Consider the following 17,359-nt stretch of genomic DNA (forward strand, 5'->3'; position numbering starts at 1 on the left):
TTAACCAATCCCAAAGACATTGAATTGCGATCTATGTGACTATAACACCTATCATTTGGTGCTTGTTGCGTCCTATTTGATGCAGTGGTTGCTGAAAAACCCGTCATGGTCCGTCTTACCCTGCCTGTAAAAAAATTGGATATTTTTAATCGTTCAAAAAATTATGCAAAAACATAAAAAAATTAAATAAATTTAAAAAATATATTTTTGGTCATAAGTAAGTGAACGATAGCATAGCAAATTGTGAAATTTTTTGCTCATTTTGAACTACTAAAATTATTTCATAGGGTCACGGTGTTACCGTGTTACCATAACTAAACTATCCTCGACAAACTTGTTGTACTGGTCTAGACCAACAGACCAATCACACTGGGATCAGGATTAATTGAGAAATATAGCAGCTAGAGGCGCATTATATGCTGACTTGGAGTTACTGTCACTTTAAAAAAAAATGTCATAACCCACTAAGGGCATCTGATCTAGATCAAAATTTATGTCACATTTGAACCAGCTAAAATTAAATAGATCAAGCCAAAACAAATCAAACTGTGGGCGTACGCACCGGTTGGTCTATTTTTGGCTACTCTATTTCAAACGTCAAACCCCGAGTCAAAACCTAAGAGGAAGAGGTGACAATTGGCTTCTTCCTCATTTATTTCTATCTCTATATTTATCTGTATATATCTCTATCTTACGCACATGAAATCGGCCTATCGGGAGCTGGTTCACGTTTGACAGAAAAGTGGTTCATTTTCGCCCCCGTATTAGGTTATGCAGCGTGACGTCACGAATGAACTCAGTGTTAATGGGCTGAACCTTTTTGACAGTTCAGTGGTACTGTTTACAAGCACTTAGTCGTTTTTTCGAAAAAAAAATTCTAAAAATTTCTGAATTTTAACTTGAAAATTGTCGAGGAACACCCGAATAGAAATATACCATAAGCTGAAAGATCACTATTATTAATTATCCATTCCTGTTATAATTACCATAAGATAAACAATCCGTGAATAATGGGATGGTATGGCCAAAAAATATTTCAACCATATATAACAATAAACGGAGCATTCTAGATATGGTAATGATTCCCTGAATATGAAATATATAGTATTATGTAGTTTTTTCAAGATTTATGTACCATATGATATGATAAATTTATTTTTTCGTTTATATATGACGGCTAGCTCCAACTCGGGTTAATACTGGATCTGATTGAAGAATCGGTCAAATGTTTGCTGAAGATTGTATTATTTAAAATCGACGTCGATAACAAAACAGCTCGACATTTCTGATCGGGTTTTAATCCGAGGATAATACTGGTGCACAATTGAATGACAATAATAATTGTATTGGCATTATTAAAGTCAAATACATAAATGCCAGCAGAAAAGATAACGTATATAATTCATTCCGCATAATATGTTGAATTACATATGTTATCTTTTTTTTTCTAGTGTGTGTACACTTTTCTAAAATATTATCACTATACATCTGCATTTCAGCGGTAACATTTGAAAACAGCACAAAAACTTTTTTATACAAAAGTTGTAAGGCCCTTTACATGCGAACCGAACTACGCCCACGCAAACCAATACAACTATAGGAAAGGGGAAAATTTTCCCCATCCGATGATGTTGTTGGTTTACGTGTGCGTACTTGGGTTCGCGTGTAAAAGGCCTTACAACTTTTGTTTACAAAAGCTTTTGTGCCGTTATCAAATGTTACGCCTGATTTTATAATCCTCCCTTTGATTGCCTTGAATTCTGTTACAACTACTACCTTACATGAGTATCATCCCACTGTACATGGAGTATAACGGTTATGGTTGAAGTGCATGTCACATACACTTTTACACAATTTTGTGTACAAATGTTTCAGTGTGTTAGTAACACATCAAAGAAATTTGGCATCACGGCTGACGACACGGTCTTATTTTTTCGACGCGTGAAGTGAAAAGTCGCGTTTCCATCGTCGTCGGCGTTCAGAAAAAAAATTCAAAGATGAACCAAAAACCTCATCCGAAGCGAGGAACACAACTCAGAGCCAAGCAGCCGCAGCGAGGTAAGCAATAATTTAATATTTTTAATCAATATAGTCTGTTTCATCGTAAAACAAAACGATGAAACAGTCGCCATTGGAATTCCTTTGGCCACGATTTTTGCGCGTTTTGCCTGCAGAAACAGACTGACAATGTTTTTTTCATTTATAGAAAACCCACCTTCGAAACGCCCAAAACGGAGGCAGAATTTGGAGGTTAATACTGCCACCGAGCTGAATCGACAGGACATAAAGGATAAGGTTAGTTATTCACCTTTTTATTTTTTTATAAGGTTTGAAAATTATAATTAGGGTTAATGCATATAATTTTAGATAGAGCTGGAATTAGGGCGTAACAGCTCTCGATTATTTCTCGAAAGTCATGGTTCTTGCTGGAAAATCAACATCACCAACGAGTATGGGAAGAGTTCCCCTATCCGATGGATATGTTGGTTTGTATGGCCGTGTCTTAAGTTCCTATAAATCAACGAGAGAAGTCATTGTTTAGAAAGGTTGATACGCCTTAATTATAGCTCTATCTAGAATTATAGTCGTGGGTCCGATTGGAATATAAATTGCGTTAGGTCCTAAGTAACATTGACAGATTATATTTGTCGACTTTCTCTTTGCATCCCCACGGCCATGTAAATACTTTCCAAGCTATGTTCAGCAAACAGATCGATAAAACTTTCGATTTTACTCTTTTTCTGTACGTTATAAATAGTGTCGGAAGTATTGCACTGTATAGCGCATCATTGTACGATTACAGCGCACTATTCCCGACATTGTGTAGAAGTACATATAAATGGAGAATAAAATCAACTGTCACTAGTATATTTTTCCGGTTTTCAACTGTACCGATATTTATTAAGTAACCCATACGTGCCAAACCTTTTCCGCCTAAAGAATCAATCTTGGCTCTAATTTCGTCATTATTAGACCAACTTTGATAAAACAACTTCCAATCGATCGGGAATTGTCTCTTGTTTTAGATTTTGTGATGGTTATGCTTCATTCTTGTTTGTTGTTTTTTTAATCGATTTGAAACCAAGAATTAAAAAACAATTAAATAAGGAAAAATAAGCTAAATCAATATAAATTAGAGGTAACAAGAAATGATTTCCATTCGATTGGATGCTGTTTAATCGAAGTCGGTCTATAAATGACGAAGCTGAAAAGGTTGGGTACGCATGTGTTAAGAAAGAATTGCTTGAATGGATCATCAGACTAATATAATTTTTTAATGTTTATCCACAGATAAAGTTGCTGAAAGAACCGCTATTCGGGTAGGCCCTGAAAATGCCGCTACAATTCGAACGGCCTCGGACGAAAGAACCATCAAGCGCTTTATCGCGCAAAAGATCTCCAATTTGAAGAAAGTGTGCAGAAATTAATCTGCATTTAATTTAATTTTACTCATCTTACTTGGTTTTTTTTTTCAACGAGAATCTCGATGGTTTTTTAACTTGTTTTTGTTATATAATTTATAATATATATAATAGCTTTATAATACATGTTTATTTGTGCAGCGCATTGCAAGGATGTTGCTCGTGAACATTGCAGAAATGTGGTTTACATCTCACTGCAGTCTGAAAAATTATCGAGAAAATCCACCCAAGAAAAAAATCGGCTAAGTCCACGTAAACAGTACCACTAAACTGTCATCAGATTGAGGTTAACCCCGATGGAGCAAAACCTAATTGTCACCTCTTCTCTTAGGTCAAAACTAAAGAGCCTAAATTTATAAAGAGGCAACATGTCAAAATTGGAACAATCGATTGTCTCTTCAAGTCATAGGAAAAGTCTAGAGTCGGTGTATAATGAGTCACGCCAAGAGTGAAGCCAAGTCTACCTATTGAACTGTCAAACCGGCTACCTATCGTGCAAAGTAAACAAGCATTACGATGCTATGAAAGGTCCACGAAAGGTATTGCAATTAAATATTAAATATAACCGAAGAAATGATCATATACACGCAGTGAGCATTACATTTGTCATGCGATACGTTTTGTAATGATCAGTAATGACAATTTCTACTATTTTTCCTTAAGATAATTCCACAAAATCACTGATTTAATGATATACTACAGCCGTTATTTTTTTTTTCCTCGCTAGAAGTCATTTGAAGTTGATGCAGAAGTCCTCTGTTGCCAAGTTAAAAGAAAGGGAATCTTTCGAAAACCGTGATGCGAGTTCAACTGTTTTTCTCTTGGCGTGACTCATTATATACCGACTCTAGAAAAGTCATTCCAATCGAGCAGAAGACCTGTCAAATGGATAAGACGACCTCTTTATAAATTCAGGCTCTGTAGTCAAAACCAACTCACTCCACTCCCTGATTTCGGGTTTAGCCATTTTTTTAATCTCGTGTGCGTTCCTACCCGCTTTTTATCAAGGCAATTACCTCGAAATTGAACTCCGATTGCCGTCTCCAGGAGAGATGTGTGGCTTTAACAAAAATCCTTGAAATGCTCGTCCTTTTGAAAAGACCGTCCTAGTGAAATAATAATAAAAACCGTTATTTACGGTGAGATAAGACCCTTCTTACAAATAAAAATAATAGGGTAATTTACGTATTCTCGTCAATCTAAGCAGCTTCCGCACTTCTATTAGCATTTTCTCAGTGTCACGCACACATATGACGTGTCTGTTTGTTTACATTCATCTGCTGCTAGATATTATATCCATTCCAATCAACAAATCTGGCCAAAACGGTTTGAAAACGTTTTTAAGGCACTCCAAACTTCTCAGGTGAGAGTGATTATTGTCGGCAGCCTCTTTTACTTCGGCAACCTTTCCGTTTAAACTGCGTGTTAACCAGCTGTTCTATTATCGGCAACTCGAAATCAGCCGTATTTTGATGTGCTTATGTTTCTTTTGCAGAAACACCTGGCATAACTGGTTTGCTCAGTCGTAAAAATGTATTAGGATTGAAGCTGAAAGACTAAGGAATCGTTTAAATACATTCAGCGAAGTGTTTTAGTGAGAAAATACATCGAAATTAACGTTTAAATTGTGATTGCCGAAATCAGTCGATGTCTGCCGAAGCCATCATTTACCCTAATTAAATTGCGATTTATTCTCGCATCATGTTGCGTGTTGGCTTTTTGCTCAAGTTAGAAACTGGCCACTTCCCTGGAGGTTCCTCAAACATGCCCGGAATTGGGAAGGTTGTCCGGGCACATTGGTTGTGTCACATGATCAAATCTGAAACTGGCAATTTCCCTGGAGGTACCCAGAATATACCCGGAAGGTGCCAACATGGCCTTTAGCACTATACTTGACTGCTATTGATCTTGTTTTTTTTTATTCTAATGTGATTTAACGTGATGGGTTTTTGACCAAGTTAGAAACTGGCCACTTCCCTGAGGGTTCCTGGAACATGCCTGGAAGTGGCAAAGGTAGTCCTGGGTACTTTATTTGATTACCGTTGGTCTTGTTTTTGAATTCTTATGTGATTTGATGTGTCGCATGATGGGTTTGCAACCTCCAGAACCGGTTGACCGAATTCAAACGTATTCAATAGTGTTCAATGGTACCACAGTACCTTTCATTTGCGCTAATTGTTTCCAATTCGGTGCAGCAGTTGCTGAGAAACACGAGTATATTTATTTCGTTACACACATGCATACACACACCCACAGCAAAAAAATAATTTTTGTATCACATCAAAGTGGATGCACTTCAATCGTGACTTGCTGTGTACATTCTCCGATGTCGTCGATTTGGGTCGATTGGTACCCAAGTAACATTACAAGTTTTATCGAGTTTTTAAAGCGTTCCACAAGTCTAAATCATGGTCTACAGAACCCTCATAAAACCAAAATTGTTACTTGGGCATTAGATACTTGGCCCTCTGGGCTCGGATCGAAAGTTGATTTTTCAAGCGGTACACGCAAACCGAAAATTTATTACAATTGAATGTTAGTTCCATTTCCTATCATCCTCTGTTCATGAACATCGCAGCGAATGTTAGAAGTTGACCTTGCAGATGATGCAATGATTTTTAATCTTTTTTTTTTAACGTAGAACTACGTCTTTGTCGACTATACTGGGGTACAAAACTAAAAATATGTGTGGTGAAATAGTGTTAGCGTTAGCGTTCAATTGTCACTTTGTCATTTATAGATGAAATTAAAATCCAACTACGCCAATCTAAGTAACCTAATTATTACTTAACGAATCTACTGAAATAAATATTTTTCCAATTTTTATTCAAAACACTTTTGAAAAATGCGCAATTGATAATTTTATCACAGTTTTCATGAACTAAACGTATTCCCCAAACCAAGTCATCATAAACGAATACCACTAGGTTGCAAATCATTCTGCTTGAACCTGAAAAGTTATAAAACAGCGCTGCTTTCCTTACTCTGCTCACGAATTCGCGGGTGCATCCCGCTCAAGCAACTTCCGGTGATTCTGTTGGCCAAAGCTCTCCATCCCCCCCCCCCTGGATTCTGCTTTCAAGGCTACCGGCTTGGACAAGCCGGTATTTGTCAGGAACAGGTCTAGCGTCGATGGGTTGCCCGCCGGTGAGATAAATGTTGGTTCATTCGAAAACCAAACGGAGTACAGGATATGGGACAGAGTGTGGTATTTTATTCCTTTCTTGACGACGACTGCAACACCACCACCCCTGGGACTGGTGCGATCAAGCCGAATAATGTTGTGGTCAGGCAACCAGAAGCTGTCGCCGGACTTTAGATGGGCCTCGGTTAGAAGACCCACGTCGATGCTGTGCTTGCGGAGGAAGTCGGCAAGCTCAATCTTTTTTTTCTCTCTCTTACAGAGCAAGCATTCCAGGTGACGATAGTTAGCGGTTTCGACGCCATACTGGATGATGAACTTACCGAGCACTTGGATCTGTTCGGGCTTATTGCGGCACTTACGAAGAGCACCGGACATGTTGACGAAAATTTACATCAGTTCATCCGCTGAGAACACTTCGGGGTTGCATCGTAGATAGAGTCGTTCCCCTCGGGAAATCCTCCGTCCGAAATGCCGGGACTTTGTCCTTCTTACGTCCTGGTTGGTTGTTACTTGCCGCCTGTTTTCGGATGCGTTTGAAGTCCTCGCGTTTGGAGCACTGTCTGTCGGAACCTTGATGTGCACCACCACAGTTGGCGCATTTTAACGCCACGGCTCCATCCGCATGGCAGTCAGAAGGGGCGTGTTCGTGAGCGCAGTTGCTGCAGCGTGGCTTGATGTTGCAGTTGCGGGTACCGTGTCCAAAATTGAGGCACCTCTGGCACTGAGTAACGTCACGATGGCCACCACGGTATGGCTCCCACCGTATGATGATGGAGTAGATCGATCGGATGGCTTGCATGGCTTGGAATCCTTCAGACATTTCACGGCCACATCGTACACTCAGGCCTTTTTTTACACGGGGGATATGTACACACTAACTTTAGATTACTGGAGTCAGTAAAATTTACTTGGTTTTTGAATAGCGGATCGCCCAGTAATGATCACAGCAAAAAAAATCATTACCGAACTGTCCGTAAAAGTCAATCTGTCAAAAAACTGTATATCCAGTAATTTATGCGAGTTGCCTTCGGCAATATTAACTGGAAAGCCCAGTAAATGTGATCGTTATTTTGTCACAATTAAACTGGCAAGTCAGTTATTTTGTGCATGCTTGTACCGGGTAACCCAGTTATATTAAAAGCTTAATTAGGTGAAAAATAAACATTGCATTCTAATAATAATTGGACGCACATGAAACTCATTTATTTCAATTTTTGTTAGCAAATTTTGCATTACTTTTTCTCATATATTTAGAATTGGTAGGGTTGCTGTTATCCATAAAATAAATGTTAACTACGGAGAAACTCGTAGGGGAAAAGTTGGCTTCGGCAACCCTAATAAACAAATACCATAAACTAACTGTATCCCGGATGGGTAAACTATCCCACAAATGGTTTGGATGATACCCCGAACACGTCGTTAAGCTCTCTTTAATGGTTATTTTTATTAGGGAATGCCTTAACCTATTATCGTCAGGGGGGTAAACAACGTCCTTGAGAGCTGAATTTTGGCATGTGGATACATTGTGTTTCAGAGCAACCCCCCTGACGATAATAGGTTAAGGTATTGCCTAAGTCAACTTTTCCCCTAGTTGGTTTCCCGCACCCCGATAAAAGCTGTTTTAAGGAATACAAGAATAATCGGTCGCTCGGTGCAGTCAACATTGAACAGAGACATTCACAACATTATGGAAACATTCCTTTGCCAAGGAACAGTCACGTTCTTCCAGTAGGTAATTCCATCGGTGATGTCTTCTGGAAATTTTCCGCGGACGAAAAATGTTGGGCTTTTGATGTTGGTATTGGATTGTTCATCTAAACGAAAAGAAAACACTTTTTTTCACAAACCATAAGCCAAATTATTCATACTCGTACGTACTTGGATCCATTCTGCGATTCCAGCCAATGAATTATTGTCGAACTTGATAACTTGCTTCCGGATTTTTCTGGAGCCAAACTGGTGGCGGTTAAAAAATTGACAGCTTATAATTTTACAATTCTTTGTCGGTAAAATAAACTGATCATTTTGCTGACTGGCCAGTAAAAAAATAAGAAATACTTAGTGCACAGTATTTAATTTTACTGACTTTTCGTGAAATCTCGAAAAATTAAGAATTACCGATTTTCTCAGAAAATTTATATTCTGTGTACAGTGTGTTGTATCAAACGTTACCGAAATTCAGTTTGTTTTTACAGATTGTCAGTTATTTCCCAGATTTTAACTGAATTGTCAGTAAAAATGTCGTTTTACGGTACAAGCCCAATATAAAAATACCGAACAACTAAATGCTGGATTAGTGTGTGCGTTGACTTTTTCAACAGATAATTCGGATGTTCCCTGCCTGATCCTTGCCTTGAGATCCTTTCACGGTTGCGAGGACGGTGTCGGCAGTAACAGCAAAAATCCCAACAACGAAAGAAAACAAAACAAAACCAAAAACAAAATTCGATATCATTTTGAAAGTATTTTGATATCCGACTTTGCTCGGGAATACACACAAACTGTCATCGGAAATTGGGCAAAGACGATGCTGCCAACGGGAGCCACAATTTTAGATTTTAATTTAAAAATTTTACATAGCCACGACTGGAGGTCTGATTAATAAAGCTAACATAACCTTAGCTTTTTATATTCATGATGTACATTGGACTTTGAGCTGTCAATTTGGTTGAAAATCATTTGGTATTTCACAGTGTATTTCACATTACACTTATGTACCTCCACAATTGGTGCGTTCATCCTACCATTAGGTAGCATTAGTGATGATTTTCTTAAAATTGCAAATTGCACAAGATCTACCTACATAGGAAAGATAATAAATAAGCTTGAGCTTGAGCTTGAGCTTGATTGACCGCCCACGGTTGCTACTCTGTTATTGCCAGATCAGCTGTAATTACACAGAGAACCAATAGACGATGCTTGGGACTAGCAATCATCCTCAATGTGTAAAAACTGGTGATCTTAAATTAGGCAATACCAGCGCCGGCCGCGCCCGAACACAGGTCAAGAAAGGAATGGGAAGGATTGTGTTGACATGACACTCGCTTTGATGGAAGCCGAGAACACCTCTGCACTTCCACGAGGAATCACTGGGATGTTGGATAAGAGGGTTGGGTTTGCAGCAGGGTTCGTTTTGGTAAACGATACGCTGAATTGATGTCCTAGCGATCATATAACGCGAAGGAGCTTGGGACTAAACCCACGGTCTTCTGCTCAGTAAGCAAAAACGTTTGCCACTAGGCAGACGAGCACCTTTTTAATCACCGAGTTGCTGTTATTACCATGTAGTCATATTAACAAATAAAACGATTGACGAATCTTGAATGTGGATGGGCCTGAGATTAGACTCATGATGTTCTGCTCAGTAAGCAAAAACAGTTGCTCTAAGGCCACCGAGCCCCTCATATCACATAATACCGTTGCTCAAATTTTTGTATCCATTCAAACCCGGAACCAGTGTTGGAAAAGTTCGCGATATTTCACGAAGTTCACCAAGGGAAAAGTCCGCGAGTCATAGAGAGTTTTTGTGAACTTTTCCATCACTGCCCGGAACCAACGACAACAACGAGTTTCGCAAAATACACGATACACAAGCGATTTTACCATAAATCTCTTTGATATGTAAGAACCTGGGACCGCGTTTTTCTGCTCAGTAAGCAGGCCACTGTAACCGACGATCTTTCAAATCCGAAAACTAAAAACTACGAAAAAGTACTTAGGCCTTCATTAGGTTCCACTTTCACGCGACGTTCAATGTTTCAATTTGCTCTTTACGTATTGTTCAGGCTATAAATAGGCTCTTTTCAAAAGTTACGCGAGAAATACGCACAATCGTCGCCTACCTCGCAAAACTGGTTCCAAACGACAACAAAGGCATAAGCAACGATGGATTGTTGAACTTTGCTGGCTGGTGTAGTGCTGCTGAAAAAAGATAAGTCTATTATTTTGGTTAGTGATCGTTTGGATTTGGGTCACCCCACGTTGTGTTTAGGTTAGTATAAATAAATAATACTATTTAGTCATATAAATCACCACAGCTCATTATCTTCAGCGTTATCGGTTTTCGTTTCTGGATCTTTAGTTGCCTCTGTGATATACTTACTTGCGGCATACTATTTTGGGAGTGTATATGAGCGTGTACCATGTACGGTAGCTCATCTCTCATCGTGATGGTGGGACATAGTATACACATTAGAGAGAAAACAAGGAGGTATTAGTATTAGTTATATGTAAACAAACAAAACAAAAGAAAAGAAGAGGAAAGAAGAGGAAAGAAGAGCAGACAAATAAAAAAGGGATGAAGTAGATAACAAATAAAAGATACGTAGGCAGATTATTAGAAAAGGCATTATCCGAGACTCGGCAATCAAATGTCACTCCCGCCGAGATCTCAGCGAAATCCCCTCCCCGCCGAGACCCACACAGCCGAGCTCGGTAGAAAAAACTAAGTGTGTAGATAGATTAGTAGGAAAATAAATAAAACTACTTTATGACTCAAAGTGCAATGAATGAGCGTTAGTTTCGGGATCATTTCAGTGTTAGAGTTATGTTAGTTTTGATCCGTAATCAGCCCTGCTGACCCCTCGAACATTAGTTGCAAGCAGTGGTTGTTAGATAATGCGGCACTGTAACTACTACTATTTTAGAGGTATGATTCGTCAAGTTTATACAACTCAATGTTTCAATTGAGCCAAACTATCTATCTTACAATTACAAAAGCAAACCGCAAATTATATGCAAATGCAAAATGAAACTTGACCAATCATCGTCAATCCCCTTATTACAGGGCAGGGCCTGACGATTTGAATCTAATTTAATTTTGATCAGTTAACGGGCACCATATGGTACATTTTCTCAACATGAACCTATCATTTCCAGCCTATCTGAACTATTTAATAAATGGAAGCCATAACATGGGTTACGCTCCCCCTAAGCGGGCCCTCCGCATCCTGTCTCTGTCTTATCTCAAATACAAAATGCCAATTTCATAAATGATCTTTATTTCTTGTGATTGTGTGGTTTACATGTAAGAATTTTTTTAAGTGACGCAGATGCGTCTTTTCAACTTTAGTACATTTGAGATTTTAATTATTATTTACAGTTCCTAGTCCTATCAGGCCTATTTTAAAGTATGACCACCTTGGTGGGATTGGTTTGATTTGAATTGGAAAAAGGAGACTACTTATAATTACTATTTACAACTACAACTAACCTGATGCCCTCTGAAAATCTATTGAGGCAAATTACTTCTCAACCAGGACGCAACGTAGAAAGCATTTTGGGAGTCCCCAGTTCCTCTAAATCAGTCGCGCCTATTGCAGCCAGCGTTCATCCAAGTCGTCCTGGCCCTGAGTTTAGATGTGGATTGAGGGTCTCCCAGCTTGCTATATTAGGCAAGTACACACTTACTAGCGAACTTTCACTGCCTGATGATGATCATAATTCCAGTGCCTTCAACTCACCTCAAACATCTGCCAGTCGGCAACATTGCCGTTCTCTCCAAAATCAGATTGACATCTTTGCTGACTGGTGTAGTCTAAACCGACTGGTGGTCAACCCAGTTAAGTGTACAGTTATTACTTTCTCACGCAAGAAACAACCGATTATTTTCAACTACAAACTACTAGGCACGACTATCGAACGGGTGCACTGCGTGAAAGACTTAGGCGTTTTTCTAGACTCAAAGCTGACATATTCACACCATATATCGTATGTCGTCGACAAAGCGTCCAGAACGCTTGGCTTTGTCTTCAAGATTACTAAGAACTTCACGGACATTTACTGCTTGAAATCGCTCTATTGCTCTCTCGTACGATCTACGTTGGAATACTGCTCTGCTGTCTGGAGCCCGAACTACAATAATGGGGCCGAGCGAATTGAATCTGTTCAACGACGTTTTCTTCGCTTCGCGCTCCGGAAGCTGCCTTGGAGATACCCACTTCGTCTTCCAAGCTACGAGAATCGCTGCCAATTGATCAATATCGAGCCCTCACGTATCCGAAGAGATGTTTTCAGAGCCTTAACCGTCGCCGATACTCTGCAAGGAAGAATTGACTGCGAAGCAATTCTGCAACAAGTGAACATTAATGTTCAACCTCGATCACTACGCAACAGTCTAATGCTGAGACTTCCACTTCTTCGAACTAATTATAGCATAGGGAGCGCTATTTACGGCTTGCAGCTAGTGTTCAACCGAGTAGCGTCGATGTTCGATTTCCACTTGACACGGAATATGCTTCGCCGAAGATTCTCTGCCTTTTTTGCTGACCGAAGGCGCTTGATACCCAACAGCTAAGTGTAAAAATTAAGACTTATAAATTTTTAGTAACTTGACAATGCTTTCCAAGTTATTTTCGTTTGTAACTGTAGTAACTGTAGTATATGTATGTCGTCTGTATAATCTGTACTTTTTTACAACACATCATTGGGACTATTTCTAGTCTGTTGATGCAACCATAACAAATAAACAAATAAACCTACAACTACTATGTACACCTAACCTACTATATACAAATTGCTTATCAAAGCATGTTCTGATAAATTACATTTTTGTGCAAATTTAGTCTTAATTTCGTTAATTTTGGAATCTATTTTGGCAATGCCTTCCTCTTCATGTAAATTTGTTATTCTAGTGTCGAATGGACGATCAAGAACCATCCTCAGCACTCTATTCTGAGCGACCTGAATTTTGTTCCTGTGAGTCTTTGCACATGATTCCCACACCGGAGCTGCGTAGAGGATCGCAGGTGCTATGATTTGTTTGTAGACGGCCAGTTTGTTCACCCTTGAGAGGCGGGATCTGCGGCAAATCAGCGGATACAGACACCTAACCAAGGTAGAACACTTGACTACAGTTTTCTCTACATGCGAACGGAAGAGGAGCTTTTCATCGATCAACATCCCGAGATAGGTTACTTCAGCGGACCACTCAACCCTTGTGCCATCCATGATTACAGTACAAGATGGAGCCGGTTTCAGTTTGGGCGATTGCCGATGGAGGAACATGATCGCTTGTGTTTTGGAGGGATTGATTTTAATTTTCCACGTGGTGGCATAATCAGCAAAGGCGTTAAGGCATCGTTGAAGTTTGTACAAAATGTACAAAATGCCAATGGTATGAATGTATCTATATATATTGGTCAGGCTTCAGAATCGTCCAGTGGGCAGTGCGCTCTACACTCCAAGTTACCTTTTTTTCAAATTTACCGCAAATTTGATATTTTACCCATTGAGTGTTGATTAGTCACAATGAAACATTGTGACAGAAGTTGAGGTTACTAGTGTATTAAATAATCTAGGTCCTATTTAGGATTATATCTGAAAAATCCAAATCTGGCCAACGCCCACCCTAAACCTAAACCTGTTCTAATCCACCTGAAATGACTAACGTATGGAAGACTTTGACTACCCACCCATGCAATAGCCTCATTCCGTGCCTTATGGCAACTTGATGATTCTATTGCGCTCATCTTCTTGCACCACCCAGGGAGACTTGGTCCTGTACCCAATGCTTAACTTATCTCCTTTCCACTCAGCTACTCCCAATTTCTTGTGATATAGTGGGCGGAATATTATTATATGAGACAATTCAATGCAGACGTCTTTCCAAATTTGGCAGATCGACAGGTAATCGGTGAGTTACCACGATAGTTGCTATTCAACAACTCGACAACGTCCCATCGTCAACGCCTGCTATGAGAATTTCCCATTGCAGACGCCAACGAAATGACGTCATCGAGCTATCGATCAACTACCCTGGTTATCGCCTGGTACCTTATAGCACGATGCTAGGAGGCGAACTGGAAGAATCGATGAGCTACCTCCCCCTACATAGGAAAGATAATAAATAAGTGTGACGAAGTGAACCTTTCGATAAACTCATTGCAGGAGGTCGAGATAAGTCAACTAGATGATGTGATCAACTATTGAGAAAAAAAAACAACATGCTTATAATGTATAACATAAGCACTTTTTATTTTCGTCTAAGATACGCATCACATCGTAAAGCTATCCTATCGTTCATCACAAACTGACTAACTCAGTCAACACACAATTTTACAAACATTCCGCCTATTTCAACATTCAACAGAAGCTTAAAGCGCTATTTCCTCATTTCGATTGTTTCGCGTAGCACGCAGTACAGAACGAGAAATCTGCAACTGCAACCGCTCGATGTTCTGCTGCCATGTGTGATAGTTGTTTAGATTCCATTACATTTTTTACTAGCATCACCAGTCAATCTCTCCACGTCACCCGCCGGCATGGCCTTAGCATCGCGCGTATCAAATGCATCCTAGTGCTGGGTAACAACTCATGCATCGATAATCAGCCACTTTTCGTTTATCTGCTCGATCTGCTTTGTCAGGATCGGATTCCGGACACGTATCTTCAGTTCCAGTTTGCCACCGGCTGTTTTACGACCGTCCATCAGCTGTAGAGAGTGAGATGCCAACCGCAGGACACACGCAGGACAAAACGGAGAAGGAAAAATGAGAAGGTAGAAACAAAAAAATATGCATCAGTGTGAGAAGTGTGAGAAATTGAATCTGTTTACTAGCTGTTTGAGCATGGTTTTGAGAGGAAATGTGCTGAACGCTTTCTCCGAAACGTGATATTGATTAATCACTGTCCAAAGGAATATGAGAAGAATATTGAAGATTGGTAAAAACAGGTTTCATACGAATATTTAGGATGGTTCTACAAAGAATGTACGTAAGCTTTACTGCCCATAAAAGGATAATTGTCCCATCTTTGCTTGATTTCCTATTCATATGGGACAGTTATGCTTTTATGGGCAGTAAAGCTTACGTACATTTTTTGTAGAACCATCCTAAATATTCGTATGAAAGAATGTACGTAAGCTTTAATATTGAATCTTTCCCTCTGAACCCGTAAGAACAGTAAAGGCACAATAAAGAAGAGCGTTTCAAAATTCAAATACCTACCGGGAACGAATCGTGAATCTCGCATTGCGTTTCCAGTGGCTGCAACTTCACCGTGACCGTTCCAATGAGGGTGTCCGAGCGAAGGAAACCTCTGAAACAGGAGGATGAAAAAATGCTAGACCTGGATGATGGACAACAACAGCAGCACGGGAAGCATCCAACACCCCAACATGAACATCTGAAAGCGGCGCCAACGCCGTCGTCGTCGGATCATCGGACAGCGCGATTCATCATCATGACGAAGCAGGTTTTTGTTTTAACACAGGATGCGATTCGTCATAAGCAACCGAAAATGGAACGGAAGAGAAAGGAAAAACTTCTATTGACCTACAACAACAGTATTTAGATAGGGAAATCTGACAAAAAAGGATTTTCCTATTCGCGTCTACGAAGCTTCTGTAACTCTTTACTCCTATGGGGAAATCCCATAAGCAAACTTTAATGGATGCGTGAAACATGGCGGATTTTTTCTTATTCGGTCACACCACTGAAAAATCCCGTAGCCCAGTGTCAATCTTTGAGAGCAAATGCCATGTCCGCCATGTTTCGTAGTCGCGAATACAGCTCTACGGATAGGGTTGGCATGCAGGGATATTTTTAATTCGTCAAATTATACGTTTGGTTTTAAAGGTTTTAAAAACATAGGTACCGTAAAGTGCCATAATTGTACGCAACTAAGGCCTAGTTCTGCGCAGTTTTAAAATTTCCAAAATAATTATAAGTTGTATACTGTTTATAATCGCATATCAGTCCCATACGGATATTCGTCGATTTTTAAATAACAACGCACTATCAATTGGCTTCTACTTTCATTTTACACGGATTTTCGTGATTTACACGGTAAGTTTTTAACGATTTTTCGACAACGATACAACCTATCGACATCACAATCACATTATCCGTTTCAAGCTATAGGTAATCGAATGGCATACTTTAAAAAAATCACAATTTTTGGTGTAAATTCAGAATTTTTTTAAATATGTCTATATGGACCATAGCATGCTATAATTACACATGGCATCAAAATCCGATTTTTTCAAAACATTTAAGCATGTGAAAAATCAAAATCTGGTAGGTTTTTTTTACACGGCTTTTTTACACGGTACATATCCCCCGTGTAAAAAAAGACCTGAGTGTATGTGATAAAACTACGGACTTTGATAGTGAAAAATGTGAAAACAACATCAAGTCAGAGTTGGTTGAAAAGCCTGTACTAATACCAACATGAGGCTTTAGTGTGATAATTGATTAACAAGAGAAAGTTCTGAAGAGGATAGTTCCGCTCGAGTACGGTCCCGGGTTCATGAAATTTGGCACCGACAAACCGACATGACACTTAATTCTGACTTATGTCCGAAAATCGTAAATGTGCAGTGATCCGAACTGTCAAAACCATAGGATTTTTTTATCTAGATAAAACTACAAGGGACAGCCATATAAGGTTGTACGTAATGGTGACGTAGGACTACGTGGTCTTATATAATAAATGTTATTTGTTAACGGCAGCAGGAGCTTGTGTTTTGTGTAGGAATAGGAATTTGAGCGAAAACCTTTTGATATGAATTTTAGTTGGGCCATGTTCAGAAACTTAACTCTTTTGGAAAATCTTGGTGACCTTGAAAAGGGCCAATTGTAGTACACGCTTAAAGCCGTTGGAAGATGATGATGACGTGTAGGCAGCTGGATCGGACCGGACAATCCCATATTCTTCGGTTCAATGATTGGGCACTCGCAAGAGTCTCGGCCCGTCTGCTGCTGGACAGGGGTTGAACTGGTGTCTGCGACAGTTTGGAAGGCCGCAGAATATCAGTGTCCACCCAGCTAAAGCCCCTACCCTTTTTAGTTTT

The 17,359-nt window shown here is 39.6% G+C and overlaps 1 protein-coding gene across 1 annotated transcript in view; it reads right to left on the reverse strand.

Moving 5' to 3' along the window:
• Positions 1-14,561: 14,561 nt before the first annotated feature.
• The window catches only part of LOC135702253 (coiled-coil and C2 domain-containing protein 1-like), a 31,430-nt gene continuing 28,632 nt past the window's right edge, over positions 14,562-17,359 (reverse strand). The window contains exons 5-6 of the mRNA XM_065223286.1: positions 15,513-15,603; positions 14,562-14,998 (exon numbers count right to left, since the gene is read on the reverse strand). Of these exons, the coding sequence (XP_065079358.1) occupies positions 14,879-14,998; positions 15,513-15,603 (211 nt within the window). The 3' untranslated portion in view covers positions 14,562-14,878. The remainder of the gene's footprint in view (positions 14,999-15,512; positions 15,604-17,359) is intronic.

Source organism: Ochlerotatus camptorhynchus, unplaced genomic scaffold (genome assembly GCF_037179485.1).
Source record: "Ochlerotatus camptorhynchus isolate MF236.1 unplaced genomic scaffold, CSIRO-AGI_Acam_v1.1 ptg000189l, whole genome shotgun sequence".
Taxonomy (NCBI): Eukaryota; Metazoa; Arthropoda; class Insecta; order Diptera; family Culicidae; genus Ochlerotatus; species Ochlerotatus camptorhynchus.